At 41.7% G+C, this 24,558-nt stretch overlaps 1 protein-coding gene across 3 annotated transcripts in view; it reads right to left on the reverse strand.

Annotated features, from left to right (window-relative positions):
* The window catches only part of LOC106570703 (KH domain-containing, RNA-binding, signal transduction-associated protein 1), a 31,645-nt gene extending 11,658 nt beyond the window's left edge, over window positions 1-19,987 (reverse strand). For 2 of the 3 annotated variants that reach the window (XR_001320733.3, XM_014143174.3), the window contains exons 1-4: window positions 19,621-19,986; window positions 16,744-16,868; window positions 13,240-13,356; window positions 11,938-12,084 (exon numbers count right to left, since the gene is read on the reverse strand). Coding sequence is in view for 2 of the 3 variants with exons in the window: in XM_014143174.3 (XP_013998649.2) it covers window positions 11,938-12,084; window positions 13,240-13,356; window positions 16,744-16,868; window positions 19,621-19,717 (486 nt within the window). In the remaining variant the exon portion in view is untranslated. Of the gene's footprint in view, window positions 1-11,937; window positions 12,085-13,239; window positions 13,357-16,743; window positions 16,869-19,620 lie in introns of all 3 variants that reach the window. The other variant, XM_014143175.3, reaches the window with a different exon arrangement.
* Window positions 19,988-24,558: the final 4,571 nt, after the last annotated feature.

Raw genomic sequence — 24,558 nt, forward strand, 5'->3', positions numbered from 1 at the left:
TACACATTGTAGAATAATAATTATGAAACAACACCTATGGAATCATTTAGTAAGCAAAGTATTAAATCAAAATATATTCTAGATTCTTCAAAGTAGCCACCCTTTGCCTTGATGACAGCTTTGCACACACTTGGCATTCTCTCAACCACCTGGAATGCTTTTCCAACAGTCCTGAAGGAGTTCCCACATATGCTGAGCACTTGTTAGCTGCTTTTCATTCACTCTGCGGTCCAACTCATCCCAAACCATCTCAATTGGGTTGAGGTCAGGTGATTGTGGAGGCCAGGTCATCTGATGCAGCACTCCATCACTCTCCTTCTTGGTCAAATCATTCTTACACAGCCTGGAGGTGTGTTGTTGGTCATTGTCCGGTTGAAAAACAAAAGATAGTCCCACTAAGCGCAAACCAAATGGGATGGTGTATCGCTGCAGAATGCTGTGGTAGCCATGCTGGTTATGTGTGCCTTGAATTCTAAATAAAATCACTGGCAGTGTCACCAGCAATGCAGCCCCACACCATCACACCTCCTCCTCCATGCTTCACAGCAGGAACCACATGCAGAGATCATAATTCCACCTACTCTGCGTCTCACAAAGACACGGCGGTTGGAACCAAAAATCTCACATTTGGACTCATCAGACCAAAGGACAGATTTCCACTGGTGTAATGTCCATTGCTCGTGTTTCTTGGTCCAAGCAAGTCTCTTCTTCTTATTGGTGTCCTTTAGTAGTGGTTTCTTTGAAGCAATTTGACCATGGAGGCCTGATTCACACAGTCTCCTTTGAATAGTTGATGTTGTGATGTGTCTGTTACTTGAAGTGCGTGAAGCATTTATTTGGGTTGCAATTCCTGAGGCTGGTAACATTAATGCACTTATCCTCTGCAGCAGAGGTAACTCTGGGTCTTCCTTTCCTGTAGCGGTCCTCATGAGAGCCAGTTTCATCATAGTGTTTGATGGTTTTTGCAACTGCACTTGAAGAAACTTTCAAAGTTCTTGACATTTTCCTAGATTGACTGACCTTACACTCATTAACTGACGTTAAAAGCTTTACAACAAAGCTTTCTTAGTATCCAACAAGCTTTCTCAACCCTTGACCTTTGTTTAGGTGTTCAGAACAAGGTTATGTGGTTTGGTAAGTAGAATGACCCTCTCCCCACTGGTGTGATTACTACCTCTGACGGTTTTGAGGTATGACAAGTACTTGGGAGTATGGCTAGATGGTACAATGTCCTTCTCTTAGCACATATCAAAGCTGCAGGCTAAGGTTAAATCTAGACTTGGTTTCCTCCATCATAATCGCTCCTCTTTCACCCCAGCTGCCAAACTAACCATGATTCAAATGAACATCCTACCCATGCTAGATTACAGAGACATACTTTATAGATCGGTAGGTAAGGGGGCCCTAGAGCGGCGAGATGTTCTTTACCAAATCGGCCATCAGATTTGTCACCATTTGCCACCATTTTCTCCTTATAGGACACATCACTGCACTCTATACTACTCAGTAAACTGGTCATTTTTGTACACCCATCACAAGACCCACTCGTTGATGCTTATTTATAAAACCCTCTTAGGCCTCACTCCCACCTAACTGAGATATCTACTACAGCCCTCATCCGCAACATTCTGTTAAAGGTCCCCAAAGCACACACATCCCTGGGTTGCTCCACTTTTCAGTTCGCTGCCACTTGCGACTGGATCAAGCTGCAAAAAAAACACTCAAGCAGGACCGTTTTATCTCCATCTCTTCACTCTAAGACTCAATCATGGACACTCTTACTGACAGTTGTGGCTGCTTCGTGTGATATATTGTTGTCTCTACCTTCTTGCCCTCTGTGCTGTTGTCTATGCCCAATAATGTTTATACCATGTTTTGTGTTGTCATGTGTTGCTGCCATGCTATGTTGTCGTCTTAGGTCTCTCTTTGTGTAGTGTCTCTCTTGTCGTGTGTTTTGTCCTATATTTCAATTTGATGTTATATTTTTTAATCCCAGCCCCCATCCCCGAAGCCTTTTGACTTTTCGTAGGCCGTCATTGTAAATAAGAATTTGTTCTTAACTGACTTGCTTAGTTAAATAAAATATACTGTGGTTTCTCTTTGCTTATTTGAGCTGTTCTTGCCATAATATGGACTTGGTCTTATACCAAGTAGGGCTATCTTCTGTATACCCTCCCTACCTTGTCACAACACAAATGATTGGCTCAAACGCATTAAGGAAAGAAATTCCACAAATTAACTTAGCAAGGCACACCTGTTAATTGAAATGCATTCCAGGTAACTACTTCATGGAGCTGGTTGAGAGAAAGCTTTGCACACTCTTGGCAGTCATCAAGCCAAAGGGTGGCTAATTTGAAGAACCTCAAATATAAAATATATTTTGATTTGTTTAACACTCTTTTGGTTACTCCATGATTCCATATGTGTTATTTCATAGTTTTGATGTCTTCACTATTATTCTACAATGTAGAAAATAGGAAAAAGAAAATAAAAACCCTGGAATGAGTAGGTGTCAAGACTTTTGACTGGTACTGTATATGATTTTTGCATCTTCTTTACAGGGAAATTAAGATATGCAATTACTGCATAGCTAGAATATCAATAACCAAACAACTTCTGCAGCATATAGGAATAACACCACAACAGTTTAACAAATTGTCATGACTGTCTTGTGCAGATCAGAATGGGTTAGATCAGCTTGGCAATGGATGAGAGTAACCAGACCCTATCTCACCCACAGAGGGGGGAGGAGGAGGGAGCTGCTGGAGGGGTTGACAGTTTACACCCTGTTGTAAATTACAGCAGAAGGGGGACTCTTTCTCCCCCTCCAGTATGAACAAAAGGAATGTCTTTGTTAACCTGTTATGGATAGGGGGCAGTATTTTCACGGCCGGATAAAAAACACGTACCCGATTTAATCTGTTTGTTACTCCTGCCCAGAAACTAGAATATGCATATAATTGTTTGATTTGGATAGAAAACACCCTAAAGTTTCTAAAACTGTTTGAATGGTGCCTGTGAGTATAACAGAACTCATATGGCAGGCCAAAACCTGAGAAGATTCCAAACAGGAAGTGCCCTCTCTGACCATTTCTTGGCCTTCTTTAGCCTCTTTATTGAAAATAGAGGATCTCTGCTGTAACGTGACACTTTCTAAGGCTCCCATAGGCTCTCAGAAGGCACCAGAACGTTGAATGATGACTCTGCAGTCCCTTGCTGAAAAACAGTAGCGCATTTGGATAGTGGTCGATCTGAGAACAATGAGACGGGCGCGCGTGCACGTGAAGAGTCCATTTTACATTTTCAGTCTTTGAACGAAAACGACGTCTCCCGGTCGGAATATTATCGCTATTTTACGAGAAAAATCGCATAAAAATTGATTTTAAACAGCGTTTCACATGCTTCGAAATACGGTAATGGAATATTTTGAATTTTTTTGTCATGATATGCGCCGGCGCGTCACCCTTCGTTACCCTTCGGATAGTGTCTTGAACGCACGAACAAAACGCCGCTATTTGGATATAACTATGGATTATTTGGAACCAAACCAACATTTGTTGTTGAAGTAGAAGTCCTGGGAGTGCATTCTGACGAAGAACAGCAAAGGTAATCAAATTTTTCTTATAGTAAATCTGAGTTTGGTGAGTACCAAACTTGGTGGGTGTCAAAATAGCTAGCCTGTGATGGCCGGGCTATCTACTCAGAATATTGCAAAATGTGCTTTCACCGAAAAGCTATTTTAAAATCGGACACCGCGATTGCATAAAGGAGTTCTGTATCTATAATTCTTTAAATAATTGTTATGTTTTTTGTGAACGTTTATCGTGAGTAATTTAGTAAATTCACCAGACGTGTTCAGTGGGAATGCTAGTTCTGAATGTCACATGCTAATGTAAAAAGCTGTTTTTTGATATAAATATGAACTTGATTGAACAAAACATGCATGTATTGTATAACATAATGTCCTAGGGTTGTCATCTGATGAAGATCATCAAAGGTTAGTGCTGCATTTAGCTGTGGTTTTGGTTTTTGTGACATTATATGCTAGCTTGAAAAATGGGTGTCTGATTATTTCTGTCTGGGTACTCTCCTGACACAATCTAATGTTTTGCTTTCGTTGTAAATCCTTTTTGAAATCGGACAGTGTGGTTAGATAAAGCAGAGTCTTGTCTTTAAAATGGTGTAAAATAGTCATATGTTTGAAAAATTGAAGTTTTCGGATTTTCGAGGAGTTTGTCATCCGCGCCACGCCCTATCATTGGATATTGGAGCGGTGTTCCGCTAGCGGAACATCTAGATGTAAGAGGTTTTAACCTGTTATGGCTAGGGGGCAGTATTTTCACGGCTGGATAGAAAACGTACCCGATTTAATCTGGTTACCACTCCTACCCAGTAACTAGAATATGCATATACTTATTACATATGGATAGAAAACACCCTAAAATTTCTAAAACTGTTTGAATGGTGCCTGTGAGTATAACAGAACTCATTTGGCAGGCAAAAACCTGACAAGGTTTCAGGCAGGAAGTGGCCTGTCTGACAAGGTGTCGTTCTTCTTGTCTCTGTTTATTGAAGAGTGAGGATCTTAGCTGTCCCGTGACACTTCCTACGGCTGCCATAGGGTCTCAGAAGGCGGCAAAAAGCGGAATCGTGGCTTTGCAGGCTCTGGCTGAAAAAAAGTAGCGCGTTTGGGTAGTGGCTGGTTACAGTACTGTGAGACTCAGGCTCGTGCCCGCGTCGACTGAAAGCTTTGTTTACTTTCCTCTGTTTAGCTAAATGGACATTCCCGGTCGGAATATTATCGCTTTTTTACGAGAAAAATGGCATAAAAATGGATTTTAAACAGCGGTTGACATGCTTCGAAGTACGGTAATGGAATATTTAGATTTTTTTTGTCACGAATTGCGCCATGCGCACGACCCTGATTTACCATTTCAGATAGTGTCTGGGACGCACGAACAAAACGCCGCTATTCGGATATAACGATGGATTATTTTGGACCAAACCAACATTTGTTATTGAAGTAGCAGTCCTGGGAGTGCATTCTGACAAAGACAACAAAAGGTAATCAAACTTTTATAATAGTAAAGCTGATATTGGTGAGTGCTAAACTTGCCGGGTGTCTAAATAGCTAGCCCGTGATGCCTGGGCTATGTACTTAGAATATTGCAAAATGCGCTTTCACCAAAAAGCTATTTTAAAATCGGACATATCGAGTGCATAGAGGAGTTCTGTATCTATAATTCTTAAAATAATTGTTATGCTTTTTGTGAACGTTTATCGTGAGTAATTTAGTAAATTCACCGGCAGTGTTCGGTGGGAATGCTAGTCACATGCTAGTCACATGCTAATGTAAAAAGCTGTTTTTTTATATAAATATGAACTTGATTGAACAAAACATGCATGTATTGTATAACATAATGTCCTAGGGTTGTCATCTGATGAAGATCATCAAAGGTTAGTGCTGCATTTAGCTGTCTTCTGGGTTTTTGTGACATTATATGCTAGCTTGAAAAATGGGTGTCTGATTATTTCTGGCTTGGTACTCTGCTGACATAATCTAATGTTTTGCTTTCGTTGTAAAGCCTTTTTGAAATCGGACAGTGTGGTTAGATAAAGGAGAGTCTTATCTTTAAAATGCTGTGAAATAGTCATACGTTTGAAAAATTGAAGTTTTTGTATTTTTGAGGAATTTGTAATTCGCGCCACGCCTATCATTGGATATTGGAGCAGGTGTTCCGCTAGCGGAACGTCTAGATGTAAGAGGTTAACAGGCTTTTCCTGCTGAAACTCTAACACGTTCAAAAGTGAATACTGGAACAATATCTCTAACATAAGAATGTGGGGAACGGTCAGTGGGGAGTTATAGAAAACTAATGACATGTTGGTTTTTATTTTGTGATACCATTAAAAATGGTATAAACCAAAATACTGTAACTTGGAAAGTATATCCCCTTTATCTGTCAAGTTTCCATCCAATACTATGTGCATATAATATGCCAAATGATGAAAGTATTATTGTTAAGATAGGAATGTAATTGAAGGAGTCATAAGAGATCATTTGCTATCATATACCTTTGCATAGTAAGTAACCATGATCCGAGTGAGGTCAGAGAGTGTGCCAGCCTGATGGAACCGTCCTTTTCGACCAGAGTGCATAAAAGGACTAGCTAAGAATTAACATACTAGACCAGAACATTGCCAGGTTGCAGCTGTGCGTGTAAAGTGGTCTGAATCCTGAACACTGAATATCAACATGAGGTGTAGGCGAGAAGCTCATCTCCCAGACAATCACCAGTACGGCTGATTAGCTGTCCTAAGTCAGATATCAAGAAAAGCGAATTTAAGTGGTACCATACTACTACTATTCAAACCATCCCATCCTACTACTCTTCTCAAATCACCGTATTCTCCGACTCTCATCTTCGACAGGAACCGCCGACACGGCTGGCTAACCATTACCCTAGGACCATCGTCCAGAGTGAACAGCACAAAGAAGACAGGGAAAAGGAGGGGACCCCTTTTTGGACAAACAAGCATGCCACTGAAAGGCCAAACCGACACTCTTCCAAAGGAGGGCTGGTTCCAACAGAGATAAACGGCGTAAATAAATGTCTTACTTTTAATACGTTCACTGTTTTATGGATATGATAGGTAAGTACCTTTCAAGTTTAATTCAGGAGATGGTCACTCTAAACAACTGCTCTCGTGGTGCCCCAAATTCCTAGTGAGTTAACCTCTTGGGGCTAGGTGGGACGCTAGCGTGCCACCCGTGGTGCACTCCATCAACAGCAGGTGCATTTCAAGAGCGGCAAATTTGAATCCAAATAAATGTCAAAATTCAAATTTTTCAAAAATACAACTATTTTACACCATTTGAAAGATAAACATCTCCTTAATCTAACCACGTTTTACGATTTCAAAAAGGTTTTACGGCGAAAGCATAAATTTAGAGTATGTTAGGACAGTACATTTACAAGAGTTGTGTGTAATGTTTTGTCAAGTCAAAGACAGGGTCACCAAAACCATAAAACCAGCTAAAATGATGCACTAACCTTTTACAATCTCCATCAGATGACACTCCTAGGACATTATGTTAGACAATGCATGCATTTTTAGTTCTATCAAGTTCATATTTATATCCAAAAACAGCGTTTTACTATGGCATTGATGTTGAGGAAATCGTTTCCCTCCAATAACCGGCAGTCAAGTCAGCGTAACAAATTAAATAATTAAAATTAGAAAACATTGGTAAAATATTATATTGTCATTTAAAGAATTATAGATTTACATCTCTTGAACGCAATCAACTTGCCAGATTTAAAAATAACCTTACTGGGAAATCACACTTTGCAATAATCTGAGCACTGCGCCCAGAAAAATACGCGTTGCGATACAGACTAGACGTCATGTTGGGGAGATCTAAAATCGAAAATACTATGTAAATAATCCATTACCTTTGATTCTCTTCATCAGATGTCACTTCCAGGTATCACAGGTCCATAACGAATGTAGTTTTGTTCAAAAAAGCTCATCATTTATGTCCAAAAATCTCCGTCTCGTTAGCACATGATGTAAGCCAGCCGGACTTCTCGTCATGAACGAGGGGAAAAAATATATTTCCGTTCGTTCAAACATGTCAAACGTTGTATAGCATAAATCATTAGGGCCTTTTTTAACCAGAACATGAATAATATTCAAGGTGGACGAATGCATACTCTTTTATAACGTATTGGAACGAGGGTACCCAACATGAACTCGCGCGCCAGGTGTCTAATGGGACATCATCGTTCCATGGCTCTTGTTCGGTCAGATCTCCCTCCAGAAGACTCAAAACACTTTGTAAAGGCTGGTGACATCTAGTGGAAGCAATAGGAAGTGCCAAAATATTCCTAAGCCCCTGTGTTTTTCAATGGGATAGGTTTAAAGTCAATACAACACATCAGGTATCCACTTCCTGTCAGAAAATGTCTCAGGGTTTTGCCTGCCAAATGAGTTCTGTTATACTCACAGACACCATTCAAACAGTTTTGGAAACTTTAGAGTGTTTTCTATCCATATATAATAAGTATATGCATATTCTAGTTACTGGGTAGGATTAGTAACCAGATTAAATCGGGTAAATTTTTTTTATCCAGACGTGCAAATGCTGCCCCCTAGACCCAACAGGTTAATAAGTAAATGATTAATTTAAAAAAAATCAGGTAACAATTATACATATTTGATTCGATAAATAACAGTCATCAGATTAATGAAAGTAAAGTCACAACAAAATACAAAATAGCTACAGATATAGGATATTCATTTAACCTGTTGGGTCTAGGGGGCAGCGTTGTGTTTTGAGTCTTCTGGAGGGAGATCTGACCGAACAAGAGCCATGGAACGATGATGTCCCATTAGACACCTGGCGCGCGAGTTCATGTTGGGTACCCTCGTTCCAATACGTTATAAAAGAGTATGCATTCGTCCACCTTGAATATTATTCATGTTCTGGTTAAAAAAGGCCCTAATGATTTATGCTATACAACGTTTGACATGTTTGAACGAACGGAAATATATTTTTTCCCCTCGTTCATGACGAGAAGTCCGGCTGGCTTACATCATGTGCTAACGAGACGGAGATTTTTGGACATAAATTATGAGCTTTTTTGAACAAAACTACATTCGTTATGGACCTGTGATACCTGGAATTGACATCTGATGAAGAGAATCAAAGGTAATGGATTATTTACATAGTATTTTCGATTTTAGATCTCCCCAACATGACGTCTAGTCTGTATCGCAACGCGTATTTTTCTGGGCGCAGTGCTCAGATTATTGCAAAGTGTGATTTCCCAGTAAGGTTATTTTTAAATCTGGCAAGTTGATTGCGTTCAAGAGATGTAAATCTATAATTCTTTAAATGACAATATAATATTTTACCAATGTTTTCTAATTTTAATTATTTAATTTGTTACGCTGACTTGACTGCCGGTTATTGGAGGGAAACGATTTCCTCAACATCAATGCCATAGTAAAACGCTGTTTTTGGATATAAATATGAACTTGATAGAACTAAAAATGCATGCATTGTCTAACATAATGTCCTAGGAGTGTCATCTGATGGAGATTGTAAAAGGTTAGTGCATCATTTCAGCTGGTTTTATGGTTTTGGTGACCCTGTCTTTGACTTGACAAAACATTACACACAACTCTTGTAAATGTACTGTCCTAACATACTCTAAATTTATGCTTTCGCCGTAAAACCTTTTTGAAATCGTAAAACGTGGTTAGATTAAGGAGATGTTTATCTTTCAAATGGTGTAAAATAGTTGTATTTTTGAAAAATTTGAATTTTGACATTTATTTGGATTCAAATTTGCCGCTCTTGAAATGCACCTGCTGTTGATGGAGTGCACCACGGGTGGCACGCTAGCGTCCCACCTAGCCCCAAGAGGTTAACCAGTTTCTCACAGCAGTAAAATATTCCTGCGGCCAGAGGAAATGTGAATTATTGTGTGGATTATCATTCATGGACCTTTTTGCAGGGGTTGATATATTTTTAGTTAGGGCAAATTAAGTCAGAAATGTTCAAGTGGAAATTACAAACTTTAGAAGCCTTCGAATACAATACAAGTTTGCATTTCCTTCTGTACAGGACATTTCCTGCAACTACAGGGTGATCAAATTAATATGCTACATCTGTAGGATAGCAATATTCAAACAAGTTCATCAGCGTCCAGAATTCCAAACATAATTCTCCAGCTTGGAATCCTTCCAAAGTATTAGCGGCAACATGGCAGTCCCCAATGCAACAGGAATGGGCCACCAAAGGTGAGCTGGGGGACATTTTCTCAGAATGCTGTTACTCAAGGTCTCCACAGAAACAGATCTAGAATAACAGCAACCTCTATATGCAAAATGTTTCTAAGAATTTTTCGAAATATTAGGAGGTACCATTTTTTTTTTGTAGTATCAGTGCTATGATCTTGGCCTATGCCGAACAAACGCCTTTACAACCTGTATGTGTAACCTGCTAATTTCAATGAAACCTGGGAGTAAGCAAAACAGCGTCGCGAGAGGTTCGCACTGCACAGTGTAAAATTACGCTCTATTCTATTTTCAAGAATCCCGCTCATGCTGCCATAGCTGCGCATCCAGAGAAGCAGTTAAAAGCTGACTATTTCCCAGATGCCCCAGTGTAACTCAGCAGTTGGAGGAGTGTCTTTGGGAAGCACTACCCTCCTCTTCTATCACAGGAGGCTTACGGATATTTAGAGCCATGTGGGGGCACCCTGCTGGCACGGTGAAAGTGACCCAATTATTTTTTAAGCTGATTGTTTATAGGCTCAGGCTCACTGCCCTATCGAGGCTGGTTATTAATCCAGGTAAGCAGACACATCGTCGGTCAGTCCATCGAATGACGTGGTGCTTGCTTTGTGTATCGTGTCAAACTGTTCAAATCGACCAATCAACCAATAGCATTTGATAACTGTTTAGGTATCAAAACCATTTCTTACAAATAAAGAAAATTGCATTATTTTTTATTTTTTTTCATGTCTTGAAAAGTAACCTGCACTTGCCTAATAAAAATACTACAGTTTATGCAACTGATCACGACCTTGACAAGGTACACTCTTTCTTAAATGGTTCTGCTCTTGCCAGATAAAATAACCTTTGAGTGAAGCGTGGGGTTCTTGACGTGGCATCAACAGCTCTTCAGAATTCTAAAAGGTTCTTGAAAATGTATGGAAGCTTGCAGATGTGTCCCTTTCATAGCACACAGCAAATTGGGCATTCTTAGCTAGTGTTGATTTTTCAGTGTAACGTTTCTAGTGTTGATTTAAGAGTTAAATTAACACTCAGGTGGTGTAAAAAGAACCCCAGTGTTGGTGTTAATAACCAGAGTTTAACCACGCATTATATTTCCCAGCATGCTCTATTGCAGTTTGATATTTAGAAGTGTTTGTTTCAATATCTGTTTCTGCAAGTACATTGATTGATTAATTCATGTTATGCTTCTCAAATATTTTTTATTTAACTAGGCAAGTAAGTTAAGAACAAATTCTTATTTTACAATGAAACCCTAACCCGGACGACGCTGGGCCAATTGTGTGCCGCCCTATGGGATTCCCAATCACGGCCTGGAATCGAACCAGGATCTGTAGTGACGCCTCTAGCACTGAGATGCAGTGTCTTAGACCGCTGCGCCACTTGGGAGCCCATAAACATAAATAAAAGCATTTTTCTAAGCTATTCCAATCTGTTACTTGGACTTATAGCACCCGTTACTGAAATGCTAGTTCCAGTTTATATGGTTTATGTAGTGTGATATTTTAAAATCATACCCTGCCAGTTATTCTGAATGCATGTTGCAGGTGAATAACAAATCCAAATGTTGGATATCCCCACTCTGGGTGGATGTCAATAGGAATTACACATCACTTCGCAAGCCAGTATAATGTGATTTGCAGTTTGATGCAGCCTGTAAACTAGGCCTTTAAAAGAAGGCCTTATGAAATATGTATTGTGATTTTAAATGACAACAAATTCACTTAGGAGCTCACTTGGTGAAGGCCACAAGAGTAAAAATGAATACAACAATCATGTCTCTGTCACTAGCAAACACAGTCATGGTGTTAATGGTACCTTGAAAATTCACTTGAAAAGGTACCTTGGGAAATATGCAAATAAGGCTTAAAACCATACAGCAACTCTGGTCCTAGAGGGCCGAAACATTACTGGTTTTGTTTGGTTCTTCATAGAACCTTCCCATTTTGTGGTTCTTCAGAGACACTAAAATGGTTCCCGTATACCATCGCTCTCAAGAACCTTATTTGGTGTCAACTTGCACCTTTATTTTATTTTTTTAGGGGCAGACAAGGAAAATAAAAAGCCAATCAAACAAAGCACTGGAACTTACAGAACCACCACACTTAAGAGTCTAATTCCACTCACAGGAAAAAGGAACTTCTTGACTTCCTCCATGGCGTGGGCCATGCGTAGATACGCCTCGGGCACGGGAGCAAACACCTCGATGAAGACATGCAGCTCCATGGACAGGTGTGCGTACTTGGGCTCACCACCTTTCCTCAGACCCTCCTCCTGAAACACAACACAGGACAATTAGAGAGCTTATTGAGGAAGACAAGCCACCTCGGTCTGGGTCTGTGTGTGTGTAACATGCCAGGTGTGTGTGTGTGTGTGTGTGTGTAACATGCCAGGTGTGTGTGTGTGTGTGTGTGTGTGTCACATGCCAGGTGTGTGTGTGTGTGTCACATGCCAGGTGTGTGTGTGTGTGTGTGTAACATGCCAGGTGTGTGTGTGTGTGTGTGTGTGTGTGTAACATGCCAGGTGTGTGTGTGTGTGTGTAACATGCCAGGTGTGTGTGTGTGTGTAACATCCCAGGTGTGTGTGTAACATGCCAGGTTTGTGTGTAACATGCCAGGTGTATGTGTGTGTGTGTGTAACATGCCAGGTGTGTGTGTAACATGCCAGGTGTGTGTGTAACATGCCAGGTGTGTGTGTAACATGCCAGGTGTGTGTGTAACATGCCAGGTGTGTGTGTGTGTGTGTGTGTGTGTGTGTGTGTCACATGCCAGGTGTGTGTGTGTGTGTGTCACATGCCAGGTGTGTGTGTGTGTGTGTCACATGCCAGGTGTGTGTGTGTGTGTGTGTCACATGCCAGGTGTGTGTGTGTGTGTGTCACATGCCAGGTGTGTGTGTGTGTGTGTGTAACATGCCAGGTGTGTGTGTGTGTGTGTAACATGCCAGGTGTGTGTGTGTGTGTGTGTAACATGCCAGGTGTGTGTGTGTGTGTGTAACATGCCAGGTGTGTGTGTGTGTGTGTAACATGCCAGGTGTGTGTGTGTGTGTAACATGCCAGGTGTGTGTGTGTGTGTAACATGCCAGGTGTGTGTGTGTGTGTAACATGCCAGGTGTGTGTGTGTGTGTGTGTAACATGCCAGGTGTGTGTGTGTAACATGCCAGGTGTGTGTGTGTGTGTGTGTGTGTGTGTGTGTGTGTGTGTGTGTGTGTGTGTGTAACATGCCAGGTGTGTGTGTGTGTGTGTGTGTGTGTGTGTGTGTGTGTGTGTGTGTGTGTGTGTGTGTGTGTGTGTGTGTGTGTGTGTGTGTGTGTGTAACATGCCAGGTGTGTGTGTGTGTGTGTGTGTGTGTGTGTGTGTGTGTGTGTGTGTGTGTGTAACATGCCAGGTGTGTGTGTGTGTGTAACATGCCAGGTGTACATCAGCTCATTCACCTTCGCCTTGTCCCTCATGGATCCTTTGCCCAGTACAGAGATCTTTGCCCCAGTCTCTTCCTGAAGGCGTTTGATTGTGTTGCCCTGAGGGCCAAGAATCTTCCCCACAAAGTTGAACTGGAAACAGACAAACAAGACAGGTTTAGACCACAGAATATCTACATGGTTCGTTGTGTACCAGTGTGCAGGAAAGCATATGGCTGTGTGTTCTGTACTTGTTGCATAAAACATAGTGTTTCAGTGTGGGTCATTAGTGGTGCATGGGTCAGCTGTTTGGTCACCAGCACCCACCCGCAATTGCTAATAACCCACACGTAACTGCCCGACTATACACATGATAAAGTGGAAATCAGAGGCCACACCCGACCCTAACCTGCTAATATAGAACATGCTCTGTAGGCTACAGTCAGAGACGACGCAATTACTTTTTGACAGGGGGGCGCACAATGTTTTGACAGGGGGTGCACAATCTTTGGGGGGCCTAAATTAGATGTTTCTGCTTATAATTCCAGACATTTTGGTAGGCTATTTGTTTAGTCGACTTGTCTATAATTAGATAGATGCAGCGTCTCTTCATGTTGCCCTATAGGAGACTAAATAAACTCTTGCTCAACAGAATGATGTCATAAAGGGATAGAATGAATGCTTCAATCTAGTTGACATCGATACATTTCTCTGTCATTTCTTCTTCTTTCGCAGAGCAAAGATATTTTTAAATTGACCGGGGAGAAAATGCAATAACTCAGAAATGTTTTTTTTAAATTATAAATAAATAAAATAAAATAGGAAAGATTTTCTGTGCAAAGTTTCCAAATGACATCAGTTTGACTCGGTTGTAAGGAAATACAAAAGCTGTGAAAACAACCCAACATGTTTCTGATAAGATTTCAGTTCTCCTTGGATGCATATTTTATGTGCCTAGAATACTATCAGCTTGAATGATGCTAAAAAAGACAGTACCTCTACAGACGCTAACTAATTGCATTTGCATTCTCCCAAGATTTACATTTTAGTCATTTAGCAGACATTCTTATCCAGAGCGACTTACATGCATACATTTCAGCGACTTGAATGCATACATTTCATTTTCATTTCATGCATTTTTTTTTTTTGTACTGGTCCCCCGTGGGAATAGAACCCACAACCCTGGCGTTGCACACACCATGCTCTACCAACTGAGCCACAGGGAAGGCTCAGTTGGTAGAGCATGGTGTGTGCAACACCAGGGTTGTGGGTTCGATGGCTCAAAAAATAAATAAATAATAATATAAATAAATATATATTTCTCCACTCTTGTTTACAGAGTCAAAAAATGTAGCCTACATTTGGTGTGTGTGTCATTGTACTGCAAGAAACGCTTAATTCTGCAAGAGTTAATATTAAGTCTATGTGAGAGGTTATAGACCTACAGTCAGTGTCCAGATTTCAGAGTCCAGATTTCAGAGTCAGTTTAATCCATCTGAACAGTAGGCTACAGTTCCTTTGATGTGTCCCAGGACTATTTAAGGCACCGTTATCATCCTCTTTCACCACCTCCCCAACACTATTTAGAACTCTACATTTCGCAGCTTTTCTCTTATTGAATTCAACTCCGAAATGTTCCTTTTTTTGCCTCTGTGGATTGACGTTATAACTTTTTCTGCCTGTTCCCAAAAGTATTTGGCGATTGGCGTGTAGGCTATTTGGCACGCGTACAATCAGGACATAAAAGGTTAGGCTCCATGCCAGATAGCCTAAAATAACGGAGGGGAAAAACCTTGATGTAGCTTATAAATATAAAATTTGCACAATAATTATACATTTATGGATTTTTTAAGGTATCGTTTTTTTTCTTCTTTATTCAACCCAGCCGTCCTTCATCCACACAACATTTCATGACCCTAAACCCGCATGCGGATATAACCGCAGGGACTGCGGATTATAAATCAACCCGTACATCACTATGGGTCGTATGGCCTTTCCCAATACAAATGTGTCAGACCTTCAATAGTGTAAGGAACTGGGCAACAAAAGCATTTGAAACATGAAGCAACTGTAATGGAACAATTGTGCCGCAGAGTGGTAGAACGGCTGTAGACCCACACCCCGTGGTCACGTCACGCACCACCGTGGTCACGTCACGCACCCCCGTGCAAAGTTCTGCCTACCATGTAATCACCATATAAATACAGAGTTTTAGTGATACTTAAAATAATGAGGGACCAGGAAGTGGATTAATAATCGTTGTCCTTCGGGGGGGGGGGGGGGCCTTTCACGTTGAAACGTGTTAACCTCGTTTAATCCCTAAAACATTGTTGAGCGCAGGGCAATTCAATTATAATTCTCTCTCTCTCTCTCTCTCTCTCTCTCCTCTCTCTCTCTCTCTCTCTCTCTCTCTCTCTCTCTCTCTCTCTCTCTCTCTCTCTCTCTCTCTCTCTCTCTCTCTCTCTCTCTCTCTCTCTGAACTGGGACTCTGGGTGACCAGAATCTGACCAATTAGTGAACATTATTCAAATACAACCAGAACTACTCTAGATATCAAAGCTCTGATTGGAGGAACCCTGTCTAGAGAAAGTTGACAAGTCCTCTCTGGTCTAAGTGGCGTCACCTATTCTACTGCATCTTAGACTATGATACAGTAGAATAGACTATGATGCTCTGGCATTGCTCGTCCAAATTTCTTAATTCCATTCCTTTACTTTAGAGTTTTGTGTGTGTGTGTGTATTGTTGTGAAATTGTTAGACATTACTTGTTAGATATTACTGCACTGTTGGAGCTACACAACACAAGCACTACACTACACCTGCAATAACATCTGCTAAACACGTGTATGTGACCAATAAAATGTGATTTGATAAGTGACGGATCGATGTATAAGTCCACCCAGCTAAAGCCTAGAGCTTTTGAAGCCTACACAAGCTTGCCGTCTCAGATAAAAAAAAATGACTCATCACGGAAGAAACCTAGTTCGGCGAACCACTTTTAACTACACTTATATTTTCTCATATGCCTACTGGTGATGGGAGGTGTTAATAGAGTTACATATTGGGAGGTTATGTTTGACGATATATCGTCAAACATTAACATATATAACGATATATCGTCAAACATAAACATGACGATATATAGTTGTGACAATATTGCAATATTATTATTTTTGCGTTAGTTGGCGACATCTGCACCAAAAACTCCAGTATTTTTCATTCATAGCTTGTTCTCCATCATTTAAATAGAGAGACAATTCGTTTTCAGCACCTTAGTTTCCATGACTGATCAAAACTGTTTTTCTCATGGCTCTCTCTTGTCCCTCTGCAGCAGACATATGATGAGCAATATGTTTGGAACATTGAATTGCAATAAAATCACAGTATTGAATCGCGATACATTTTGAATCAGCACCTTGGGGGGGGGCCAACATTTAGACACCCCTACTCTGTAACCTGGTTTGACCCCCCCCCAGTCACCCATGTAATTCAAGCCCTGCTGCTGAATGAAGGAGAAAAGAGGAGAGGTAGAAGGCTTACCCTCGGATACTGTTTGACAGGTATGAGCACGCGTTCCTTCAGTTTGATATTCTTGACGGTGAAAAGGTCCAGGTACGCATCTCCTCCTTCCTTCTTGGGCTCACCTTTCTGGATTCTCTCGATTTCTACAAGGGAGAATGACATTTATTCAAACACGAAATCTTACTATGTTATAACAATGTAGTTATCATTTAAATGTAATTACTGTGAAAACATTAAAGCTGCATTGTTTTTTTTTGGGGGGGGGGGGGCGACCTGACCAAATTCACATAGAAATGTGAGTAATAGATCTGTAGATATGGTCTATGTGAGATTTCTGTGCTCTCTATTCTTACTTTTACTTTCGATTTTGTACATCAGCTCCAAACAGCTGATAATACAGCATTTTTGGGTTATTGAAAATATATTTCACAGCGGTTTATAAACTGAAAATATCTAAACTAGTCAAATTTTTGCAACCAGGAAATGGCAGAGCAATTTCTGCATATTGCACCTTTAATTGCCAGACCAATTGCCAGACCAATTAAAGGTGCAATATGCAGAAATTGCTCTGCCATTTCCTGGTTGCAAAAATTTGACTAGTTTAGATATTTTCAGTTTATTTGACCAAAAAAAAAGCAAGTATAGTGTGTGTGTGTGTGGAGAATCATTGTACCATCTAAACCGCTGTTAGAAGTCATAGAGCCACGGAAGAGCCTTTCAGTCTATAGTACGGTACAACGCCATTTATTTCAGACCACCGCCTCACTCCCTGCGATGACAGTGTCTCAGCATGCCACATGCAAACGTGTCAACTACACTACCAGCTGGGAGCCAGGTCTGCTAGCAGCCTAGCAGTGGTGCCTGGGTAGCTGCTGTGCTCCACACACACACACACACACATTGAACTGTGCCACTATGCATCTATTGTTCTGTAGTTATTTAACCAGCCAGTCACACACCACTACAGTCATCTACAGGCTCTGTAGCATGCTAGACATATCTAGCACTACAATCTGAATGATTAGCAGTACTGGATAAAAAGGTACCACGAGGGACACAGCCACGGTGAGACATACAGTAGCTAACCTATGCAACCCTGTTTTACACGCCTGTACATACACGTCTGTATAGTAGGCATGTATAGCCCATCGTTCAGACAGCTTTGGTTGACATTTAAAAAGGTCACGGACAAAGTCACAGCGGGGTTCCAGTCTGGGTCTTTAGGATGAGCTCACGACAGATTATCTTTAGCGAGGTCAATACCATCAGACACCACATCAGGCTGATTTAACCTGCCATTTCCAAGTCTTTTTTTTTTTTTTTTGCATTGTGATTCACTGCCATACAGTATCTTGAGTACAGCATCTCCATTTATCTAGCAGCAATGAAGAAATCATGTCTTCAAGTGTGATCTCAAAAGACACTGACTAGTATTGATAGGGTCCCAACACACACACACAATTTAGGAAACACTGACCAACGTCTTTTCTCTCACAATCCAGGCCATCCGGCTACACAATATATATGAAACTACCTCCACACCTCCATCAAATGGTAGGCTACAGTACCGTGCTAGATTTGAATTCCAGAAGGTCTGGTTTATAATGCGAAACACATGGGTGGAAAGGACCTATGGAAAAAAAACATATTTCATCATGGAAAAAGTGTGTCAGATCGAGCTGGAAGTCGAGGCTAGACATCTTTCAGGAAACGTTTAACAACTCACTGCTGTGTTTCTCCAGACAAAAGCCTTTCAACATCTTGTCTGTAATATTTTCATCATCTGACTAAACAGAAAGGGCAGGATTCCAAGACACAAATTAAGCGAAGGCCTGGACTAAAACCTACTGTATTTTCAATGTGGATTCTCCATTGAACGTAATTTTTTTGGTCCAGGACCAGAGATAAAATGTATCCGGGAAACTGGCCCATAAACACATAGCGTCTATAACTGGCCGAATAGGAATAGGACACGTGTTTTTGGAGACAAACCCTACCATACATTCTTACACTGTGGCGATACAAATACTGTTACACACGCAGTTACAACGTGTCAACATATCGACACAAGTTATAATGTATCAAATTAAAGCTGTTACAAAACCTAGCCTAGTTGTCTTTTTTTCCACGATCAACAACTTTCGTTTCAGTAGTAGACTACTCAAAATAAACTACCATAACTGGTAAGCGTTGACATCCAGCTCTGAATATCATTCTCTCTATCCAAAATAAACTATATATTTTTTGGATTAACACTACCAACCAGAGAACAGCAAACATACTTTTCAGTTTTGGTGATAGTGATTTGCTGTGACCTACTATACCACACACACACACACAATAAAGGGCTGTACTGTATCTGCCAGACAAAAAGACCGGAGAGCATCCTATCATACCCTCTCTCGGGATTGCGGACATAGGTTACAGAAAGCCCATTCGGTCCATGTACAGAGGGGGGCTGCAGCTTTGAAAGTAAGGATTTCTGTTAGGCTAATTCTTGCGCATTTTCAAGTGACTTCGATATTTCAGAAGATGGGAAGTTCGCAAACTCGACTAGGAATGACTCCATTCAACCATTTGTTTCCAACGTTTGCTTAAAACCGTGTCTAGGTCACGTGTCACACTGTAGCCTAACTGCGGTGTGGTGACGGGTCGGAGCCAGGCTATGAAAGGATTTATTGTTTGCAGGGTTTTACAGACCGCTATACCCGTCCCGTTTGGTGCACACAATCCAGCCAAGGTGTGTCCTTTTCAAAACGTACATAGCAACAACAACAACAACAACAACAACAACAACAACAACAACAACAAAAAACTTAACGCAATCCATAAAATATACATCCTTTTGAACGAAGGACACGGGAAAATGTTGCCAATGACATTTGTTTTTTTTACCTGCGGATAAAAGTTTCATCGCGTGCGTAAATGACACGTCCAGGCTGTCTTTCTCCGCCAGGAGCTCCGGGAGGTATTTTCCTTCTTGATTCTCCATTTTGAGTTGGAAATCAGTTACAAATGCGATTTGTGCAATTAAAAATTAAAAACAAACTTCGGGTGGATAGAAAACATAAACAACAACAGTAGAATAAATAGTCCAGTAAAGTTACGTAATCAGTGCGTAAATATCCACTTATTCGTGTAGATGAATTTCGCTGCTTCGCATGTAGAGCTGTCGCTGCTACCGGGCGGCTGCTGACGAGGGCGGCTGGGTGCTCCTGTCGCGGCGCTTTGCCTGTTGAAAATGGAGACTGATGCATGCGACTGTCGAATATAGAATAAACGGAAGTGAGCTCAGTGAGATAGGTTTACTGCCCGCTGCTTTGGCGCCACCCAGTGGCGATTTTAGCAGATAAATCTTGGTGGGGCAACAAAAAAAAGTGGTGTGCATGCCAGCAAATCCACTACACAACACAGCACTAAACAATACATTACATTAGTTGCACCATAACGGTGACAAACGGTGCCCACAAACGGCCTACATAAAGCTGTTCCAACAGCAGTCCCTACACCTTACCACTGCTACACCTGGCTATCAGCAGGGCCTTGTCTGGCTGCTAAACAGTTCATTCAGCCTCATTTACTGCCTTTAAAAAAACATAGCTGATATGGCTGACTTGCCTTAACAAATGTGGTTTCTAATGACAATTGAAATGTATAAACTATGGCATAAGGGGACGACAAGCGGATCAGAGGCGATCCATAATTTTGATTAAGACATTATTGAGCGAGCTAGGACGGACATAGTCAATATAACTATTTGTTTAGCACTTTTGAAATGTACAGCGACAGAAATCAGAACATGGGCCGTTCTTACAGTATTCTCCCTGTACACCAAGTCCGAACTGTAGGATAAATAAAAGGGGCATATAAGCAGACAATGACAGCTCTTACAATATTTGGTGATTACATGTCTCTTAAACAGGCTATAGACTATATGTGCACCACCAATTCAGAACAGTAGGCAAAATTAATAGGGGTAAATAGACTAAATTATTAGGGTGAGGCACATGGGCTACTAATATCTTACTATAAAACATACACTTAGTATTACTTTCTTAGCTACAGTATACATATCTCCCTGGCATATTACATCGTTTATGCAGCAACATACAAGACATTTTTGGACTCACCTTGTTGTGCTGTGCTCACTTGAACAGGAAGGTGGTGCGATGGTCCTTCGTGGGCAAATTTTGTCATCAAAGCCTGGCATTCTCTGGATTTATGGCGCTTTCGAGACAACTGGGGGAAAAAAAGGTTGAATCATGATGACGGCCTTGATCTTCAGGTCTTAGCTCTAGAAAGAGGCCGGATTTACAATTTCCGAGTTGGATGACCGTTCAATACGTATTTTCCCAGTCGGAGCTCGTTTATTCCCGACTTTCCCAATTGTCTTGAACTCACTGAAGTCACGTTTTCGCAGTTCCAAGTTAACAGTTGTTTTGAGCGCGGCACAAATCATGCTTCATTGACAGCATGGCCAATGTTGAATGTTTATCATTTTAAACTTGGAAAAGAGCCCCTTAAATCCAGATTTGGGACCACACCGCCACTCCACTGAATAGCAGGCTAGTGATTGCTTTGCGATGCTTGTAGTTAGCCGCTGTCACTGATTCCTTCCAAACCAATCACTGTTGAATTTGCGATTTCCAACTTGTTGTGTAATGTTTATGTCCAATGGTTGATCGAGCACCAATACGTTTTTATCTATACTTTCTCTTCATTATTTCTCTTCATATGACAAGGATTTAAAAAGGATTCGCCAGTAGATTGTCGACTTAATTCATGATGATGACTGCTAGCTAAGATTATGAAAGTATGATGTTGACATGATCTGTCTAATCAATGCTACTGTACATACGTGATTTGACATCATTTTATCTGTGGCCAATGACCTTGAGCCTTCTTGGATGGACACTTCTAATGTAACTATATAGCAGCACCCAAGTGGCTAGAATTTTCTAGCTCTTCCCTTAGACTTGGCGGTGACGTAGAATGTCCCCATGAGTGACAGAACACTGAGCCAATCACGGCGCAGCGCTCCATATTTTCTGCTGGCTTGCCCCACCACCACAAAAAGTACTGAGGCAGGCTGAAACACCTGCATTTTGGTTGCTGCCTTACTCAAGAAAACAAAAAAGAGACTATGTTTGTATGCAGCTTTGTATATTATTTTATTAATACACTGCTCAAAAAAATAAAGGGAACACTTAAACAACACAATGTAACTCCAAGTCAATCACACTTCTGTGAAATCAAACTGTCCACTTAGGAAGCAACACTGATTGACAATAAATTTCACATGCTGTTGTGCAAATGGAATAGACAACAGGTGGAAATTATAGGCAATTAGCAAGACACCCCCAATAAAGGAGTGGTTCTGCAGGTGGGGACCACAGACCACTTCTCAGTTCCTATGCTTCCTGGCTGATGTTTTGGTCACTTTTGAATGCTGGCGGTGCTTTCACTCTAGTGGTAGCATGAGACGGAGTCTACAACCCACACAAGTGGCTCAGGTAGTGCAGCTCATCCAGGATGGCACATCAATGCGAGCTGTGGCAAGAAGGTTTGCTGTGTCTGTCAGCGTAGTGTCCAGAGCATGGAGGCCCTACCAGGAGACAGGCCAGTATATCAGGAGACGTGGAGGAGGCCGTAGGAGGGCAACAACCCAGCAGCAGGACCGCTACCTCCGCCTTTGTGCAAGGAGGAGCAGGAGGAGCACTGCCAGAGCCCTGCAAAATGACCTCCAGCAGGCCACAAATGTGCATGTGTCTGCTCAAACGGTCAGAAACAGACTCCATGAGGGTGGTATGAGGGCCCGACGTCCACAGGTGGGGGTTGTGCTTACAGCCCAACACCGTGCAGGAGGTTTGGCATTTGCCAGAGAACACCAAGATTGGCAAGTTCGCCACTGGCGCCCTGTGCTCTTCACAGATGAAAGCAGGTTCACACTGAGCACGTGACAGACGTGACAGAGTCTGGAGATGCCGTGGAGAACGTTCTGCTGCCTGCAATATCCTCCAGCATGACCGGTTTGGTGGTGGGTCAGTCATGGTGTGGGGTGGCATTTCTTTTGGGGGCCGCACAGCCCTCCATGTGCTCGCCAGAGGTAGCCTGACTGCCATTAGGTACCGAGATGAGATCCTCAGACCCCTTGTGAGAACATATGCTGGTGCGGTTGGCCCTGGGTTCCTCCTAATGCAAGACAATGCTAGACCTCATGTGGCTGGAGTGTGTCAGCAGTTCCTGCAAGAGGAAGGCATTGATGCTATGGACTGGCCCGCCCGTTCCCCAGACCTGAATCAAATTGAGCACATCTGGGACATCATGTCTCGCTCCATCCACCAACGTCACGTTGCACCACAGACTGTCCAGGAGTTGGCGGATGCTTTAGTCCAGGTCTGGGAGGAGATCCCTCAGGAGACCATCCGCCACCTCATCAGGAGCATGCCCAGGCGTTGTAGGGAGGTCATACAGGCACGTGGAGGCCACACACACTACTGAGCCTCATTTTGACTTGTTTTAAGGACATTACATCAAAGTTGGATCAGCCTGTAGTGTGGTTTTCCACTTTAATGTTGAGTGTGACTCCAAATCCAGACCTCCATGGGTTGATAAATTGGATTTCCATTGATTATTTTAGTGTGATTTTGTTGTCAGCACATTCAAATATGTAAAGAAAAAAGTATTTAATAAGATTATTTCTTTCATTCAGATCTAGGATGTGTTGTTTAAGTGTTCCCTTTATTTTTTTGAGCAGTATGTATTAATTTTTACACTGTTTGCAAACTTATACGTGACAGGTATTAATGCCAAAATAACATGCAAAACAGACAAGCCCCCCCCCCCCCCCCCAAAAAATGTTTTATATATATTCTTTTTGCATATTTTTTTGCTAAAAATGTGGGGCTCAAAACAGGTGGGGCTCTGCCACTGGTCGCCACTGGCGCTACCTACTCCCGGGGTTTTGAATGTTGTTGCGCGCCTCCCATGTTGCGCCCAGATATCGATGTAAGGCCAGCTCTGCGTTCTCAGAATGGATTTAACTCATCGGTTCAGCAAAGGCCAAACATTGATATATAGGGCTCTGAGTGCCTTGCGGTGTGTTGCAACATTCAGAACATTTGAGATATTTCTCTCGCTCAGAACAATTTCTGGAACAATTCTCTCTTTCTCTCTCTCTCTCTCTCTCTCATATAGGGTTATTGATGGATTGGTGTGGAAGCAGCCAGAATGTCATAACAGTATGTTGAACCACTACATTTTAAATGTGTACATGATACTGTCTCTGACAATAAAGTCAGTAAAAGTGAAGTAGATATAACTCTTATGTAGGCTAGCCGAGCAGCTGACAAGTTTCCGTAATTCGTTTGCCTCTCAATACACTTCTTCTATCTGAATGATCTGTCATGTTGCACCCTATCTGAATATGCCTCTGCCACAGTGATGTCCAAAAGTTATCAGGGCACAAGGTGAGACCCAAATGCAGATACAGGAGCAAGATGGTTGGAGTCTTACAATGTTTATTAATCCAAAGGGAATAGGCAAGAGAATGGTCGTGGACAGGCAAAAAGGTCAAAACCAGATCAGAGTCCAGAGTGGCAGATATGCTCGTGGTCAAGGCAGGCAGAATGGTCAGGCAGGCGGGTACAGAATCCATAAACAGGCAAGGGTCAAAACCGGGAGGACGAGAAAAAAGAGAATAGCAAAAAGCAGGAGAACAGGGAAAATGCTGATTGACTCGGAAACATACAAGACGAACTGGCACAGAGAGACAGGAAACACAGGGATATATACACTGGGGAAAATAAATGACACCATGGGGGGGTGGAGAAA

This window comes from Salmo salar, chromosome 14 (genome assembly GCF_965601325.2).
Source record: "Salmo salar chromosome 14, fSalSal1, whole genome shotgun sequence".
In the NCBI taxonomy this organism is placed as follows: domain Eukaryota; kingdom Metazoa; phylum Chordata; class Actinopteri; order Salmoniformes; family Salmonidae; genus Salmo; species Salmo salar.